Genomic DNA, 16,131 nt, shown 5'->3' on the forward strand with positions numbered 1-16,131 from the left:
TTGTCAAGATATGTTAGCAAACCAACAATGTATCATTGGGAAGCAGTCAAAAGAATTCTAAGATATCTGAAAAGTACATTAGACTTTTGCTTAGTATTAGAACCTAGTAATGGTAAAGAACCAAAACTTACATGTTACGCAGATGCGGATTGGGCTGGAGATATATCATGCAGAAAGAGCACTTCTGGTTATATTTTTCTATTAAATGACTGTCCAGTTTACTGGTACACTGGTAAACAAGAACTGGTAGCCACTTCGACCACAGAAGCGGAATATGTTTGTTTGTCCAAAGCTGCAAATAACCTTGTATGGTTTAATGATTTGATTTCAGATGTTTGGAAAAAACCTGCTTTGCCTTTTGTTATGCATGAAGATAATAAAGCAGCCATTGAAATATCCAGATCCGATGCCATTGGACAAAGGTCCAGGCATATAGATATAAAATTTAAGCATGTGAGACAATTGTCTCAAGATGGATTTATCAAAGCAGTGCATTGTGATACCTCTGAACAATTAGCTGACATATTGACGAAGCCTTTACCTTCTAAACAGCACAAATATTTAACATCAAAATTATATGTCTTATATTGTCCTGAATCTGAATGTAATTGGTGTTGTATAGCGAACCGGCATTTAGAGGGGGATTTGTGAGATGTAAATGCCTTATTCCCTAATGTGTAAATAATGTATATATGGGACATCGGGGGTTAACTTATTCTTTGGTTCCTAATGTATTCATAATTCACCACTCCCATTCTTGGCTCCACCCCTTGTATATATAAGGAGCCACCTTCACCATTTTCCTTGCTTCTATCTGTGAATATTCAGTGAATATAGAATGCCTGTTATAATTAAAGAGAAATATATTTAAACCTCTAACTCTTATTATCATTATTGAGTCTGATCCTGAAAATATTGCAACATGTTCCATGCAAACTTATCTCATGGTCATGAAGCCGGCTATGACCACAAAGCATAGATAATCTTTGCCGAAGTGTGAAGGTTCCTCACTGCCTTGTTAGTTTTGCAAAAAGCCTTTCCAGAATTTGCATTGCATGGTATCACTTAACTGCTCAGGGTAATTAGAAGGCCAGTGTAAAGTAAGGAATAATATTGTAACTTATGAAATCTCTGGATTTGATTTCAAATCGCATTGCCGGAAGAAAGTTTCCTGAAGTAATTATTTCTTGCTTTGTTCCAATGGGTCACTTATCTTTGTCTTCTAGATAATTATCCAGTTTCTATGAATGGGCCACTAAATTTAATCATTCATGTTGAGCTATCAGAGGGAGGGTGTGAAGTACCCTGGATTCTTAGGGGCCATTAAGCTTCCCTGGAGGGTGGGGGTGGGGGGGCTGCATGCCCAGAGAGAGCTGCTCAAGGCCATGGGGATTCTGGCTAAAAGTGGCCCATTCAAGAGCTGAGGGGAAGCTCTGTCCTTTGGGGGGGGGGGAGGAATCAGTAGCTCTGTCCAACAATGGAGGTCATTAACAGCTGAATCCCCTTGGCTCAAGCCCTGTGTGGATTCCCAGTCTGGGGAAAATGCACAGCCAGCCAGGCAAATTTCCAGAAGAGACCCAGGCTTCTTCAGCCTCCCTGGAGAGGGGGGGAGGGCTCCCTGGCTGCCCAAAGAGCCCCTCCTGGGACCCAGCAGGTAGCAATTCTCCAGGGAAGGCTGGAGCTTTCATCCTGTTAAAATACCTGCTGGATCCCCAAGTGAAACCTTCCAGTTTAAGGCCCAGGGTGGGTGGTGAGGGTGGGTGGGGGTCTCTCCCTGTGAGAGATAACACCAGCCCTTCTAAGCTCCTTCAGATGCTCAGGAACATTTGGCTCCCAAATGTGGCTGATGGAAATGGGCTTTATTGATTTTATCTTATAAGGTATTGATTAGGTTATTGTTATTTATTTTTTATTTTTTATTTTTTATTTTATTTTATTAAGACTGCCAAAGCCAAAACTGAGATGTGTTTTAATTTGAGCCACAGTGGTAGGAAATATACATCCAAAATAGAAACATATAAAATAGAAATAAAAATAGAAAATTCCCACACATAAACAATAATAACCCAACAATACATGGCCCCAAATAGATGCGCTGACACATCTAACCTCTTTCAGTGACCATCACCATGTTCTGTGGGAATGAATTCCACAGGTCAGCAATGGGCTGTGCAAAGAAAGGCTTTCCGGTCTCAGGTCTTGATCTGCTTGCAACTGGCTTTCTTGGATGACCTCCTTCCCAGGATTCTGAGGTGGGCAGAAAGACTGCTCTTTTGACATGCTGTGCCAGCCGGCTGCTTCTGTTTGGGTCCAAGGGAAGCTGGTCTCTTTGCTAGAGGGGGAGCGACCTTCCCCCGCCACAGCCCTCTTCTCCGTCTTCCTTGGACTCTCAAAAGACCTGACATACGTACATCTGCATTACCTTTTCTGGCTGGGGAGATTAAACTTCACAATCTGATCTACCATCTGGGGATCTCTTCTTCTTCAAGCACATCAGACCAGCCTTTCCTGAATTCAGAAGGTTGGACAGGTGCTGCAAGCTGCTTGGGAACGGCATGGCACTATGCTGCTTCGGCTGTGCAAAGGCCTGCATGGGCTGGTACAGCCAAGCACAATTGCCTCTGACCGGCAAGTCCTGCTCTCTGGACCTTCTGTGGAGCCTCCAGAGAGACCTGGCCGGCCCTGTGAGTGGAGGCTCCATTGCTGAGGCTGGAACGGGGCTGTCACCTTCCCTCTGGCCGGGGCGCTTCCTCCAGACAGGAAGACACCTACAACAGGCAAGCAAGGAACAAGCCAGCCTTTTCCTGTGTGTGTGTGTGTGGGGGGGGACAAGGATCCCCAAGCCCCTCTCCCAGGCGGCCTCTCCAGTTGGAAGGCCCTGTTTTTCCTTCACCTCTCCCACCCATTAACACCTTTTCAGGCTCAACTCATTAGCTCCTCCAGGGCTGCTAATTGCCTGGGGCCTTGGGGGAGGGAGGGAGGGGTGTCTGCCTCTCCACACAAATAAACCCTGTAGTTTCCCAGCTGAGACTTCAGCAGCTTCCATTTCTGGATGGAATGTTCTGGTGTTCCAGAAGGTTCTGTGGCTCCCCTGGATGAGAAGACTGCAGCCATTTGGGCCACCTGCCGCCCCACTCCTCCTCCACAGCTGGCCGCAGCAGAGGCCACCCCTGCCCAAGGAGCGCCTGGCCTGCAGCCACCGGCCGGAGTCCCAGGGAAGGGGCTGCTTCCCAAGGATGCGCGGCCCGAGACGAGGCCCTTGCCTTCTCCCCAGAGTCACTGGAGGGAAAGCTTCATTTTCTGAGTCAAAATGTCCCTGCAGGAATAAATGGGGGCTGGTGGGAGACTTTCTCCTTGCAAAAGCTGAGCTTTATTCAGGCCTTGGTAGGTGCATTCAGCCTCCCCACCTCTAAGACAAACAAACAAACAAACAAGGCAGCCAATGGCAGCTGAGTCCAGCTCAGAAACGCCCGGGGGATTCTGGGAGTTGAAGTCTCCCCATTTTACACTTGACAAATGGGAAAAAAAAAATTGGGTTTGGCTCCTCCTCCTCCGAGTCAAGTGAAGCCCGGAAGTGGCGGAATTCCCTCGATCACGTGCCCACTGAGGGCGCGGGGGGGGATTGAGACGGGCAAGGGCCAATCCCGACGGCCGCTCCTGGAAGCTGAGAGCTAGCCCCTTCCGGTCGGCCAGGCGCCGCTCTCCCCCCCGGGCTCTCTATGGTGCCTGGAGAGCTACCGGGACGACGATGGCTCTGGCGGGGGCGCTGAAGGGCGTCCGGGCAGCCTCGGCCGGCGCGGTGAGCGAGCGGGCGGGCGGGCGGCGGGGGCGGGGGCGGGGGGCGGGCGGTGGCTCACCCGGCCCTTCCTGTCTTGCAGCGGCTCCTGCGGAGCCTCTCGAGCTCGGCGGCGCTTCTGCAGAGGGCGGCGCAGGTGAGGCTCCCGTCGGGGGTGGGGGAGGGGGCGAGGGGGCGGGGCTGCCGCGGGGCCCCTTGAGACCCTCCCGCTCGTTGCAGGCGGAGGGCGCCTTCCCGGTGACGCTGCTGCCGGGGGACGGCGTGGGCCCGGAGCTGATGCACTCCGTCAAGGAGGTATTCAAGGTGAGCGCGGGGGGGAGGGGTGGCGAGGCGGGGGGAGGGGAGGGGCCGGGGGGGGGCTCGAGGTCCAGCCCTGCCCGCCCCCTCCCCTCGGTCCCCGGCTGTGCCGTGCAGGTGGCGGGCGTGCCGGTGCAGTTCGACGAGCACCACCTGAGCGAGGTGCAGAACCTGGCCTCGGAGGAGATCCTGGAGCAGGTGCTGGAGTCCATGCAGAAGAGCAAGGTGGCCCTGATCGGTGAGGCTTCCGCCGGGGACGGGTGGGGGGGCTTGGTGCCCCCTGCCCTCCGGCCCCCTCACCGCCTGCTCTCTCTCTCTCTCGGCCTCGCAGGGAAGATCCACACCCCCATGGAGTACAAAGGGGAGCTGGCCTCCTACGACATGAGGCTCAGGTACGTGGCCCCCCCCCTCTGCAGCCTCCCTTTGGTCCTGGGGGAGGGTCAGCAGAGGGATGCGGGACGGAACCCACCCCCGGCTCCTCCTTGCAGGCGAAAGCTTGACCTCTTTGCCAACGTGGTCCACGTGAGCAGCCTGCCCGGCTATAAAACCCGGCATAACAACCTGGACCTGGTGATCATCCGTGAGCAGACGGAGGGCGAGTACAGCTCCCTGGAGCACGAGGTGAGCGCCATGGTCCCTCCGGCTGGCAGCTGCAGTTACGGGCCTTCCAAAGGGGTCCTGGGGAGGGGCTGCCGACATCTCCAGTGAACCTGGAGTGTGGCTGCCCCAACCCAAAGGACCACTGAGGACCTATAGACAGGGTGGGGGTGGGGTGTCAGGTCAGCTATCCAGCAGGATAAAGTCAACGGGCTTGAAAATGCCTCCAATAGGCTGAAGAGAAACCTGGGAGTGTCCTCTCAAATCCACAGGTGAGCTAGATGGCTTTGCTCCCATAGTTTGCTTTAAGCTTCCCAATTAGCCACTAAGGATCCCCAGATGGCCTTTCTAAGATCCATCTAGAGCAGTGGTTCCCAAACATTTTGGAATGGGGGACCAGTTTTATGGGAAACAGTTTTTTCAGGGATCTAGGAGGGAGAGGAATGTGCAGCTTAGGTCCCTCTCACAAGCAGTTTATAGTAGGGCTTGTGCTCTGATGAGAACCCGATGCCTGGTGAAGAGAGGTGGTGATGCCAGTGCTGGGGAGTGGCTGCAGATACAGATGGAGCTTTGCTTGCTTGCTCGTTTGCCCACCCATCACTCATCTACAGTTGTGCAGCCTGGTTCCTAACAGGCCGTGGACCGCTACTAGTCTGCAGCCTGGGAGTTTGGGACCCCTGATCTAGAGGAAACAATTGGAAAAGATAAACAAATTCCAAAGAAAAAGAGGGCAATTCTTGTGCATTACCGAGCGAAGGCTTCCCTGGGTTTTTTTCTGGGCCATGCAGACCCTTGATCCAGAATGTGGGCTCTCTGGAGTGGTGGGCTTTGCTCCTTCTAGTGGCCAGCCTGATAGAGACAGTGCAGGGAGAGGAGGCCAAGGGGAGCCGGGCACCCAGGAAGCTTCTATTCCACCGGCTCCAGTGAGGGGCTTTGGGGGGGGGGCTTCAAGTGAACCGCAGAGCTTGTGTTTCTTTCTGTGTTCAGAGTGCAAAGGGGGTCATTGAATGCCTGAAGATCATCACCCGGGCCAAATCTCAGCGCATTGCCAAATTTGCCTTTGATTTTGCCACCAAGAAGGGGAGGAACAAGGTCACTGCGGTGCACAAGGCCAATATCATGTAAGTGAGCCTGCCTGCCTCAGTGGATCGAGATGGGGGGTGTGATGGCTTTCCGATGATCCCGCAGATCTCTGGCAGCTTTGGATAGCCCACGGAGGTGCCTGCTTTGCAGCAAAATTGTCACAAGCCAAAGGACATGCTGTAGACCCCTATATGTCAAAAGAAAACCCATGAATGTTGAGATTGGGGAAGTTGGAGTGGACTGAACGATGACTCCCTCCCTCTCCTTTCTCTTCCTTTGCCCTGGTACAGAAAGGCCTTGGGAGGTTGGACAGGTCTCGTCCCACCTGTTTAATTTTTAATTTTAATTTGGGCCTGGGAAGAAGGATCAACCGTGGGCCCTTCACGGCCCTTTCTAGGCAGGATCAACCGTATCCATGCTTCTGCCCAGAAGAGCTACCGCAGCAGCTTCCAAGGCCTTCGGATTCCTTCCGATTCTGCTACCTGCCGAGAAGCCGCTGCGCTTTGGCCCTCCTGGCTGCCCCAGTCGGCTCGTTCGGCCCCTTTGATTCAGGCTGAGCCTTCTCGGCTGGGTCGTTCTTGGCAAGACGGGTGACCCTTGGCTGTCCCATCCAGGGCAGGGTGAGAACTTGTCTCTCTCCTCCACCTCCTTCCAGGAAGCTGGGGGATGGGCTCTTCCTTCGCTGCTGTGAGGAGGTGGCTGAGCTGTACCCCAAGATCACCTTTGAGACCATGATCATTGACAACTGCTGCATGCAGGTAGGGCTGCCCTGCCTCAGGCCTGGGGGAGAGGCAGAGAGGGGAGGGAGGGAGGGGCTATGCAGGGTGCGGGGAGGCTGCCTGCACCGGCGAGGCCAGGGCCACTTCCACAGCAGCCAACTGGGGAGCTCCCAGCAGTTTGGCAGCCCCGTGGTTTTGCCACTCGAGAAAAATAGGAGGGGGAAAAATGTAAGGCAGGCAGTGGTTTGGAACCCAAAAATAGGTTGGATACTTTGTGGTTCGGGTGCCAGCCCTTCTTGCTTGAGTTTGGATCTGGAAGTCAGAACGGGGCCTCTGCAGACACTGGACCCAGCAATGATGGCTTATTAGCCTGGCTTGATGTTAGTCCTGGCTCCCTTGTGCTGAGGGTGTTTGAGCAGAGGCAGGAGAGCCCCCTCTCTGGGAGGCTTTGGTGGGGGTTGGGCCCCTCCCAACTCTAGGATTTTGATTTTATGTGAAGGGAGCACAGATACTTTTTCAGAAAGCAGAAAACTGTGTTTTGCCTCTTGCAGAGGAAAAGAACAAATCCAGGCCCCAGTTGGTCAGTGCCCCCATTTCCCACGCCAGGCCTCTCATTTCCACGTGGAAAAGTCTCGTGTGGGACACAGCTGCCAGGTGGTGTGTGTGTGTGTGTGTGTGTGTGTGTGTGTGTGTGTCCCCCGATTGGGCCCAGGCAGGCCCCGGAGCCAGAGGGATGTGTGGGTGTGTTTTTCAGCTGGTGCAGAACCCTTACCAGTTTGACGTCTTGGTCATGCCCAACTTGTACGGCAACATCATTGACAACCTGGCAGCCGGCCTGGTGGGAGGGGCCGGTGTGGTCCCTGGGGAGAGCTACAGCGCCGACTTTGCTGTGTTTGAGATGGTGAGGACGAGGCTGGGCTGCCCCCTCCCCTCCCCTCCCTAGGGGTGGCCAGGGCCAGCGGGTATTTCTGGAGGAGGCTCCTGCAGGGACCTTTCTGCTCCTCTTGCAGGGTGCCCGTCACCCCTTTGCCCAGGCGGTTGGGAGGAACATCGCCAACCCTACGGCCATGCTGCTGTCCTCCGCCAACATGCTGCGCCATCTCAAGTAGGTGCCTGAGCCGGGGCTGCTGGGCTTGAACGGGACGTCCCAGAGGCTGCTCCCTGCCCATCGGCCTGGCCTGCCTTGCAGGGCAATGATGGGGGGGGGGAGGGAAAGGCAGCTGAGATGCATCCCTCCTCTCTCCTGATCAGCCTGGAGCACCACTCGGCCATGATTTCGGACGCGGTGAAGAAGGTCATCAAAGTGGGCAAGGTGAGAGGCTGCCCTGGAGGGCCTGGCGGAGGAGGGGGCGGAGTTGGGGGTTCTGAGGCAGCCAGAGGTAGGCTGGAGCGCTTTCTTTCTCCTTGCCATGTTGACTGCTGCGGGCGGAAGGCCTGGCTGAGCTGCCTGGGTGCTTCTGGCACTGGGCGTCTGCCCCGTCCCCTTTCTACAGCTCCTCTGGACCCCCGACTGACCGCTTCTCTCCCTCCCCCTCCCCCGTAGGTGCGGACGCAGGACATGGGTGGTTATTCCACCACCTCGGACTTCATCAAGTCTGTCATTGACCACCTCCACCCCCCCTATGGTGTTTAGTGTCAGGCTGCCCCTGGCCCACACCTGCCCCCTAGCAGCCCTGTCCCCCCCCCCCGGGATCTGTTGGGGAAGAAAGCCCCCTCCTGCCTTGCGGCCCTCCAGATGTCTGCTCTGCTCCAGCTGGAAGGGATGGGGTGGGGCTGCCCAGGGCCTTTGGGATAGTTTCTTCAGTGACGGTTGCTGTGGGGGGGCATGCCTGGGGCCTTCTGCTCTGGGGTGCCCCCTTGGAAGCCAGCCTCTGCGGCAGAAAGGGTGTGTCCAGGAACGGTGCCTCCTGGAAGAGGTGGCCGGGGAGCATGGGCCTTGTGGAGACCATTGGGCCCCTTTCAGTCCTGCAGAAGAGCAGCCAGACTTTGGGGCTTGTGGGGTGCTGGGGGCTTTGGGGGTGATGTGTAACCTAGGACTGCCTGTGAATAAAAGGGATTTTTTAGCCAGCTCTGCTCCTTCTAGCTCTTCCGTGTTAGCCGGTTCCTGGCAGCTGACAGGGTCTGGTGGGCCAGAAGGTCCTGGCTGGAGGGTTTGTGACCGAGAGGACTGGCCTTCCCTACCTGGGTCCCCTGAGCAGCCCCATGGCCCGTTCCCTGTCTCTGGAGGGCTGCTTCCTGATCCTCCCACCCCCAAAGCAGCCCTCCTCCCTTTGCCTCACCTCTCTGGACTGGAAAAGAGGCCAAGCTTGCCCAGTGCCCCCCCTCCCCCGCTGGGTTTTCAAGTGGCAGAGGAACCACTGAAAGCCCTGCCTCTCCCAGCCTCCCCCCCTCCCCCAGTCTGCCTCGGAGGAGGCCCTTGTCCACGGTGCGGCTTGGCTCCTGATCTCCTTCCTCCTTGCCAGAAGATTTCCCTTGCAATCCGCAGTGGAAAACAGGCACCGGTGACTCCTGGGGGAGAGGTGCTCCCTCACACCCCCTTGGGACTGCTGTCTCCGCCACGGACAGGATGCTCCTGGAGCTGCTGCTGGTCTCCCTCAAAACATCTGGCCCTATTTCTCCTAAGCTGCCCCCCAAGGTGCTTCTTGGCTGTGCCAAGGGAGGGAGTGGCTCCTTTAAGGCCCAGGGAGGACCCTACACACACTGGGCCTGACCGCCCCACCCCACCCCCAGTGCAAGAATTGCCATCAGAAGTGACGCCGCCTCATTGGAAGGCAGAAGGTACGGAGCGCCTCTTGAGCTAGACCGGCCACTACAGGGAGTCCTTGGGTTACGGCTGCCGTGGAGTCTCCCCGTTACGGTTGCAAGCCATGAGGGTCCTCATGTGAGCAACCTGATTTCACAAGCTTATTTGTGGAGGCCATGAAGCAACCACTGCAGTTGTCAGGTGAACCCCTGCTCTGCCCCAGTTGTGCTGCCCTTCGCTGGAAGTTAGCAGGGCAAGAAAGAGTTGAGAAATGCAGCCACGCGTGGAAGCAGCCACAATTGCAGCTAGGTTGCCTGGCACCTGGGGGGGGGGCAGCCATTGGAATTCCAAAGTAAATGCCCTCCCAGGTAGGTGACTGGTCACTTAAGCGATCAGTTGTAAGTCGAGGACTATCCGTAATGGAGACAGCAGGTGGTTTTGACAGGTTTCTGTCCATTCTGGGCAAAGGTGATGGATCTGTGGGGCCGGCAGCTGCTTCCTAGTTGCCCCGTGTAGTCTTTGCCAGTCCCTAAGATGATTGGTTGCCCTCCCCAGGAGAAAGTGACCCCCTCCCGATCTGCTTGGGGAGCTTTCCTGGAGGCCCTTGGACTCTTCCGGGGCATTGGCCAGGCTCCTCCCCGCCACCTTCATGCTGCCTTAACCAGTTCTTAAAAGGGGCTTTCTCAGCCCACTGAAGCTTGCAACAGGCAGGATTGTTTTGAAAAAGCAGAGGCGGTGGGGCCAAGGCATCTTCAGGTCCATCTCTCCGGTTTGAAGTTGCCTTTGAAAATGGGAGGTATTTTTCTCAGCTGGGATTTTGGCAGCCCCTCCCCCCACCCTTCGGCTGTTGAGACCCCCCCCCCCCCCCGTGCAACAACCTGAATGTTTGTCAAGGCTTCCAAGGGACAGAGGTTTATGGGAACCAAACCGCCATGATCAGCATATGGAGCATAGCAGCCCAGGGTTACCGCATCTCTGCTGCTTTTGCTTTTTGCAGGTGCGAACTGCAGACATGGGGGGCTACGCCACCTCCGATGACTTCACCCATGCCGTGATTGCAGCTCTGACGGACTAAAAGGGAACTCTGCTGGCGTGGCAGTTCCAGGCCGCTTGGTTTTTCTGCATTTTATTTATTCCTAATTTATTGTAACTGTTCATGCTCGCCCAGACGCATGCAATAAAAGGAGCCATCGACTCTGATGTGAGCAGCTCAGTGTGGCTGGGAGAAACAGGCAGCGAAATAATGCCGGCTCACAGGAGCCCAGCTGGCCACAAGCAGAGGAGTCTTGAGACAAAAAGGCTGGGGGAGGGGAGACAGGAGGGGCAGTTTTCTGGGCTGATGCTGTGCAAGCTGTGACAAGCCTCAGTCCAGTGTTTGCTGAGGGACATGAGGGCTCCAAGGCGAAGGGACTGAGACCAATTGAGCAGACAAGGGTTGTAATGGGAGGGACAAATTGCTTCCACCATCTAGTTTTTTTTTGGGGGGGGGGGTGCTACATGGAGTGGTTGGTAAGTGCAGCCCTGGAAACCAGATGTATCTGGCTGTGAAGGACACCTGATTGCCCCACAAAGCTGCCTCCCCCCAGGGGTCTCCCTTCTGGCCAAAGCCTGGGAGGAGGAGGACCAATTACCCTCTTTGATCAGGCCAGGCCAGGCCAGCCCTCCCCACCCCATTTCAAACCTGGCTGAAGCCTTCTATTAGAGCAGCCTGACAAAGCCCCTCCCCTCCCCAAAGAGGCTGAATGCGAAGGGAGGGGCAGCTGTATAAAAAAAGTAGCACATTTTATTATGTTGAGTGAGTTAAACACCATTTGGGTTTATAGTCCTGCAGCGGGAGCTCCTGCTGGCCCCCATCCCCATTGATGGGGCACTATGGGGAGCCTTTGGGTGCTTTTCGGTCTGACCTGCCCAGAGCTTTCCCTCTGCCTTTGGGGAGAAGCCTGGCCATTCATGGCTGCCATCCCACTTGGAGCAATGGGGCCAGGGCTGGGCCTCTCGCGCCCGATCTGCCCCCGCTGGGCCTGCCGTCTCGTTGCCTTGAAAGTTCTGGGTTGTGGGAAAATATACCCCTGCTTTGCTCGAAGAAGCAAAATTGGACGGACTTCGCATCGGCTGGACTCCTCCAGGCTAGTTGTCGTCCTCTTCTGTCCTGGCCTTCCTCTTCTTCGTCTTCTTCCCCTGGGAGGTTGGGGGCTCCTCTGCCACCACCACCACCACAGGCTGCCGCTGCTGCTTCTTCTTGGGCAAAGGTGCTTCTTCATCTACCAGGCCGTTGTCAGCCAACTCTTGGGGCTTCCTTTTCTTCCTCTTGGCCTTCACCTCGTTCTCCTGTGAAAAAGGAACACACCTCAGTGCAACCTCCTATGCATAACCATCCCGCCACAAAACGCAAATTGCTACTCAGCCTGCCAAGAAAGGGGGGGGGGGAAGGAGCCCCACCTGTTTGGGAGACTCCAGGAGTGAGGAGTTCTGAGTCTCTGCTGCTTCTGCAGCTGCTGCCAAAGCCTCCAGGCGCTTCTTCTCTTGCTTCAGCTTCTTCCTTTGCTTCTTCTCCAACTTTCTTTTGATTTCAGCTGCTACCTCTGAAGCCTGTGGAGGGAGGGGACGGTCACCGGGGCTCGACTCCCCCACCCTCACCCCTTTGCCAGGCAGGCTTTCGCCATCCGAAGGGCGCTTGTTGGATCAGGCTCATTAAATCAGCTTTGGCCTCCACAGACAAGACTGGTCAGGCTCAAGAGTTTTCATCACTCCCAACAGCGCGGCCCCCATGGCCCCCCTCGGCCCTCACCTCCTCCACAGCCTCTTTCATGACCTCCAGGTTCTTGCGAGGGACCTCCCCGGTTTCATAGAAAGCCAGGCGCTCCTCCACCTGTTCTCGCAGCTTGTCTCCAAAGACGGAGGTTGGGACTTCTGGAAAGGAAAAGAAAACAACAGCTGAGCTGAAGCCGCTAAGGGTGTCACGTCCAGAAGTGCCGCCAGTGAAAGACCCTTCAACTGCTGCCTTTGCTCAGATATTTCAATGTCAACATTCACTGTGCGTGAAATGCTGCTGACGAAAAATGTAACCATCATGGCAAAGGCAGAAAGCATCTTGCGGAGTGGCACCTGTGCTGGCTCCCTTCCCCTCTCTAGCAAAGGGGAGGGTGCTCTGGAAGGTTCTGCAGCCCACCTGAGAAGCAGTCGATGCGAGATGCGATGGTGCACTTGTTGGCCAGGTAGCGAGAGATGCGCCCCTTGTTCTTGGCCGCTGCTCGCCCAATAAAGGTGGAGTGAAATATCAGGCCGTACTTGGGAGTGTTTCCCCGGGTCTTCAGGGCCCTGCGGGGCAGGAGACAATCATGCAGATGACCTCCTTGGCACCCGGCTGGCCATCCCCATGGGAGGGAAGGAAGGCGTGGAAAACTGGCTGCGTGCATAACCCAGCAGCAGTGCCTAGTTCCTGTTAAGTTGAACGGGCGGGGGGGCCCTCCAGAGAATTACCTGAAGAGGGCCTTCTCTGCCCCCAGGATCTGAACTGTCGAGGCTGGGTACTTGGCCAGATTGGTCAAGCTGCCTGCATGGGAGATGAGACGAGCCCCCACCTGTGTAGAGAGAACAGACTGTTTTCTTTCTTTAATGCAATTTGCGTGGCCGCCCATCTTGCCCTAGTGAATCTAAGTGGGTGGCCACAAAAAACTGAACTCTGATCAAAGCAATATGAGAAAACCTATGAGCGCAAAGGCAAAGAGCCCATCAAGAACTCTGGCCACTGCTCTGCCCCCCCAAGCCTTCAGTGTCCTAAACCCCAAATTAACCCCCTATCCAGGCAGCCTGCCTGGGCTGAGAACAGAAGTGAGGCTTTTTCCTTCTGCCTGCCTACCTTCATCTAACCCCAAGGAGCAGCCAGGAGAGGCCAAGTGCTGCCTCAGCCCTTTCTTCCCTGGCTCAGATCAGCATTCATAGGTTTCAGCACTGAGATTCAGTGGATTGACAGATTCAAATGCACATCATGTCTGCAGCCAGAGAGCCCTCTCCACACAACACAGGTACACAAAAACTGCTGCAGCCAACCTTACTTGCAAGCCCAAAGGCCCCAAAGCACTCACCACTTCTCCAATTAAGGCAGAGAGGCTGGGAGCCACCTGGTTCATTTTGGAGCGGAGATACTCCTGCAAACCTTTGCGATACTCCGAGAGGGAGATGACCCGGCTGGAGAAGCTCTCGATGTTGATGAGGTCAATGGGCGAGATGTCCATTCCTGTAGGAAACCAGAGTTGCGGGGAGGGATAAGGACCTGACCGAGGGCAAGCAACTCAACCGGGATGCAGCAAACAGCCTGCAAAGGACCCGGGACTGTGCTTTAATATTACAGCTGAAGTTGGAAATGGCCATAGCAAACTCTAGCTCGTGTGTGTGTGTGTGTGTGTGTGTGTGTGTGTGTGTGTTTTCAAATAGGCAGGTAACTGAGCCCTCTTGTCTGCGTTTCTCCTTTATAGGACAAGTTGTGCGCTTTCGTACAGATACATCAAAAAGCAGTCTTTAAAATCCGGATCATGATGTGCTGACCAACCACATGATCATGTAAATTACTGACCACTCCTCGAAGAAAGGTTTATTCTGGAACAGCCTCCCTCTGACAAACCCCAGTAAAATGCCGCCACCACCCCTCTCATCCCCCCTTGCCACTGACCCATGGAGGAGCGGGAGGCGTCTAGAATGGCTTGGGCCTTGGCGCTGTCCATGACAATTTCCTCCAAAGCCTCCAGGCTCTCCTCGCTCAGTTCCTTGCGATTCCCGATTAGCTTGGCCAAGCGGCAGTAGGTGTAGTTGTCGCTCACGATCTTGATCAGCTCTGGGAAGTGATAACCGTACCACTCTCTGCGCCACAAAGAGACAAGCGTGAGACCCAAAAGGGAGCCACGCTGGCGTGCCTTTTCCTCCCCTGTTGCGCGAGGGAAGCCTGTGCCCTCACAAACCAAACAGCTCAGGCACGGGATGGCCCGGCTGGGGTGCACGGAGGGCCCTTTGCTGTGCCTCCCCTTTCTATACAGCCAGCGGTGGTGGCCCAGCTGCCTGTGGTAAGCTGGAGGAGACAGGAAAGCCCAACCTATCCACCCCCCCAGCACAGGGACCAAGGTGCCTGGAGGGCCTAGGGGAGTGCAGGTGCAAATCCAGCCAGACCCACTGCAGACCCCCCCCCTCCAAAAGGGGGGTGGCTGGCTCACCTGACCCTCATGGAGAAGGTGTTGATGTCCTTGTCCAGCTGGTCCAGGAGGCTGATGGACTGGATGATCATGTTGTCCACCCTGTTGACGTTGAACTTCACCTTGGCCCGCGAGTAGCTGTGTCCGAGCCCCAGCTGGGCCTTGGAGGCGGCCTGGGCAGTCAGGCCCTTGATCAGGCTGTGGAAGTGCAGGCGGATCCCTGCGGGGGGGGGGAGGGGGCGTCAGGGCTCCGGCCACGCTGCCCCCTCCTCCCCGGCGACCCCCGCCCAGCCCCCCCCCCCCGCTCACCTCGCAAGAGCTCGGCCACGACGCCGCCCGCCTGGCACGGGTAGCCCAGCTCCTCCTGGATGGCGGCGCCGATCTTGGGGTCGCCGACGCCCAGCAGGACCTTCTTCTTCTTGGCCGGCAGGCTCGTCTCCAGCAGCAGCCGCAGGTCCTCGTGCAGCAGCCCTGCGGGGTTGGCCGGAGCCCGTCAAGGCCGGAACCCCCGCCCGCCCCGCCCCCACTGCCCCCCCCCGCCGGCCCCGGCCCCGCTCACCCTCCGAGACGGCGTTGATGTTCTCCAGCGCGGCCTGGGCCGAGCGGAAGGGCGCGAAGGCCTCCAGGCGCACCAGGGCCAGGAAGCGGCCCAGGCTCAGCGCGCTCTCCTCCACCTGCGGCTGCAGCAGCTGCACCTCCTCCGTCGGCCGCACCGCCAGCAGCGCGTAGCCCGCCGCGTGCTCGAACAGCACGTGCAGCTGCACCTGCGGGACACCGGGAGGGAGGGAGGGGGGCGTCAGGCGTGCGGGGGGAAGGGAAGGGAACGGGGGAGGGTGGTGGGAATCCCGACGGGCCCGGACTCCCCGCCCGCCCGCCCGCCCGCTCACCATGGCGGCTGCCGAGGAAAAGGCCGCACGCGCCCGTCCCACGCAGCCGGAAGCGCTCCCCGCGGGCCGCCCGCCCCTTCCGCCCTCTCGGGCGCGCCCAGCGCGGAGCCCGCCGAGTCAAGGGGCGGAGACAAGGGCGCCTCGCCGGCCAATGGGCGCCGGCCTGCTCCGCGAGCCGGCCTGGTGGGGGCGGAGGGAGGCGGCTCCTGCCGGGAAACCCCGTGCCTGGGACTTCCGGGGCTCCGGCGGGCGGGGGAGGGGCTTGGGAAGCCCCGTGGCGCTGCGGCCCCCCCCTTGTTCCCCCCCCCGGGCGGGAGGGCTGGGCGCATTGCCGTGGCGCCCAGACCGGTCCTGCTTGGGCGGGGGAGACGCTCCTCCTGGCCCCCCCCTTCCCCCCGTCCATCCTCTGCCCAGCCAGGGAAAGGGGGGGGCGTTGGGGTCTCCGTGGGGCGGAGGGAGCAGCGGCCGAGGCAGGAGAAGCTCCACTGGGCCACTTCGGGCAAGCGGCCGCCTCTCCCTGGGAGCCTCCAGTGCCGAAGCAGCCCCGAGTCCAGGAAGCTTCTTGGGTGCGGAGTGAAACGTCTTCGAAAGCAAAAGGCCCTTTGGGACCAGAGTCTCCATAGACGTTGACCCAGGATGGGTGGTCGCCGGCTTGGCCGATAGGCAGGAAGGAGACCCGGGGGTCGAACCCCGCAGCCCTGCTGTCCCGGTGGTGACGATGAAGCAAATTCAAGGCCGGCTCTGCTGTTCCAAAGCCTCGAGCAAGAGTGGCTGAGAGGAGAAACGGGACCAGGCCTCCTGATGGAAGCCGCTGCGTGAATCTTTT

The 16,131-nt window shown here is 57.3% G+C and overlaps 2 protein-coding genes and 3 non-coding genes across 6 annotated transcripts; 1 reads left to right on the top strand and 4 right to left on the bottom strand.

The window, feature by feature from the left end:
• Nucleotides 1–3,720: 3,720 nt before the first annotated feature.
• IDH3B (isocitrate dehydrogenase (NAD(+)) 3 non-catalytic subunit beta) lies at nt 3,721–10,435 on the top strand. 2 transcript variants are annotated; one of them, XM_070949194.1, is made up of 13 exons: nt 3,721–3,799; nt 3,879–3,932; nt 4,016–4,099; nt 4,211–4,331; nt 4,425–4,485; nt 4,582–4,714; nt 5,678–5,811; nt 6,429–6,531; nt 7,247–7,393; nt 7,503–7,597; nt 7,744–7,804; nt 8,036–9,270; nt 10,233–10,312. In XM_070949194.1, exons 1-12 carry the CDS (start codon nt 3,749–3,751, stop codon nt 8,123–8,125), a joined length of 1,134 nt encoding a protein of 377 aa, XP_070805295.1. In that variant the 5' UTR covers nt 3,721–3,748; the 3' UTR covers nt 8,126–9,270; nt 10,233–10,312. The 2 variants fall into 2 exon arrangements, with proteins under 2 accessions (XP_070805295.1, XP_070805296.1); XM_070949195.1 differs by lacking the exon at nt 8,036–9,270 and having other exon boundaries at nt 10,233–10,435.
• A 563-nt stretch (nt 10,436–10,998) lies between these two features.
• On the bottom strand, nt 10,999–15,363 carry NOP56 (NOP56 ribonucleoprotein). Its single transcript, XM_070948714.1, has 11 exons — nt 15,306–15,363; nt 14,978–15,182; nt 14,728–14,889; nt 14,440–14,638; nt 13,905–14,092; nt 13,321–13,472; nt 12,716–12,816; nt 12,405–12,553; nt 12,024–12,145; nt 11,675–11,824; nt 10,999–11,563 (listed from the first exon to the last, which is right to left on the bottom strand). Exons 1-11 carry the CDS (start codon nt 15,306–15,308, stop codon nt 11,363–11,365), a joined length of 1,632 nt encoding a protein of 543 aa, XP_070804815.1. The 5' UTR covers nt 15,309–15,363; the 3' UTR covers nt 10,999–11,362.
• Nucleotides 11,915–11,988, bottom strand: LOC139320787 (small nucleolar RNA SNORD57). Its single transcript, XR_011600731.1, has one exon. It is a non-coding gene; the product is annotated as a small nucleolar RNA SNORD57 (small nucleolar RNA).
• On the bottom strand, nt 12,239–12,312 carry LOC139320789 (small nucleolar RNA SNORD56). The gene has a single exon (XR_011600732.1). It is a non-coding gene; the product is annotated as a small nucleolar RNA SNORD56 (small nucleolar RNA).
• LOC139320791 (small nucleolar RNA SNORA51) lies at nt 14,173–14,309 on the bottom strand. The gene has a single exon (XR_011600734.1). It is a non-coding gene; the product is annotated as a small nucleolar RNA SNORA51 (small nucleolar RNA).
• Nucleotides 15,364–16,131: the final 768 nt, after the last annotated feature.

This window comes from Pituophis catenifer, unplaced genomic scaffold (genome assembly GCF_029215685.1).
Source record: "Pituophis catenifer annectens isolate HBS135680 unplaced genomic scaffold, rPitCat1.0.hap2 SCAF_8, whole genome shotgun sequence".
NCBI lineage: Eukaryota > Metazoa > Chordata > Lepidosauria > Squamata > Colubridae > Pituophis > Pituophis catenifer.

What these genes read in the sequence shown, in the direction of transcription:
- IDH3B (XM_070949194.1), top strand. Translation starts at nt 3,749, where the DNA reads ATGGCTCTGGCGGGGGCGCTGAAGGGCGTCCGGGCAGCCTCGGCCGGC. An exon ending in GAGCAAGGTGGCCCTGATCG is followed by an intron (nt 4,332 to 4,424) that starts GTGAGGCTTCCG and finishes TCGGCCTCGCAG; the next exon opens with GGAAGATCCACACCCCCATG. An exon ending in ACAGCTCCCTGGAGCACGAG is followed by an intron (nt 4,715 to 5,677) that starts GTGAGCGCCATG and finishes TTCTGTGTTCAG; the next exon opens with AGTGCAAAGGGGGTCATTGA.
- NOP56 (XM_070948714.1), bottom strand. An exon ending in GCAGAGAAGGCCCTCTTCAG is followed by an intron (nt 12,554 to 12,715) that starts GTAATTCTCTGG and finishes CCTGCCCCGCAG; the next exon opens with GGCCCTGAAGACCCGGGGAA. An exon ending in TCCTGGAGTCTCCCAAACAG is followed by an intron (nt 11,564 to 11,674) that starts GTGGGGCTCCTT and finishes CCTTTTTCACAG; the next exon opens with GAGAACGAGGTGAAGGCCAA.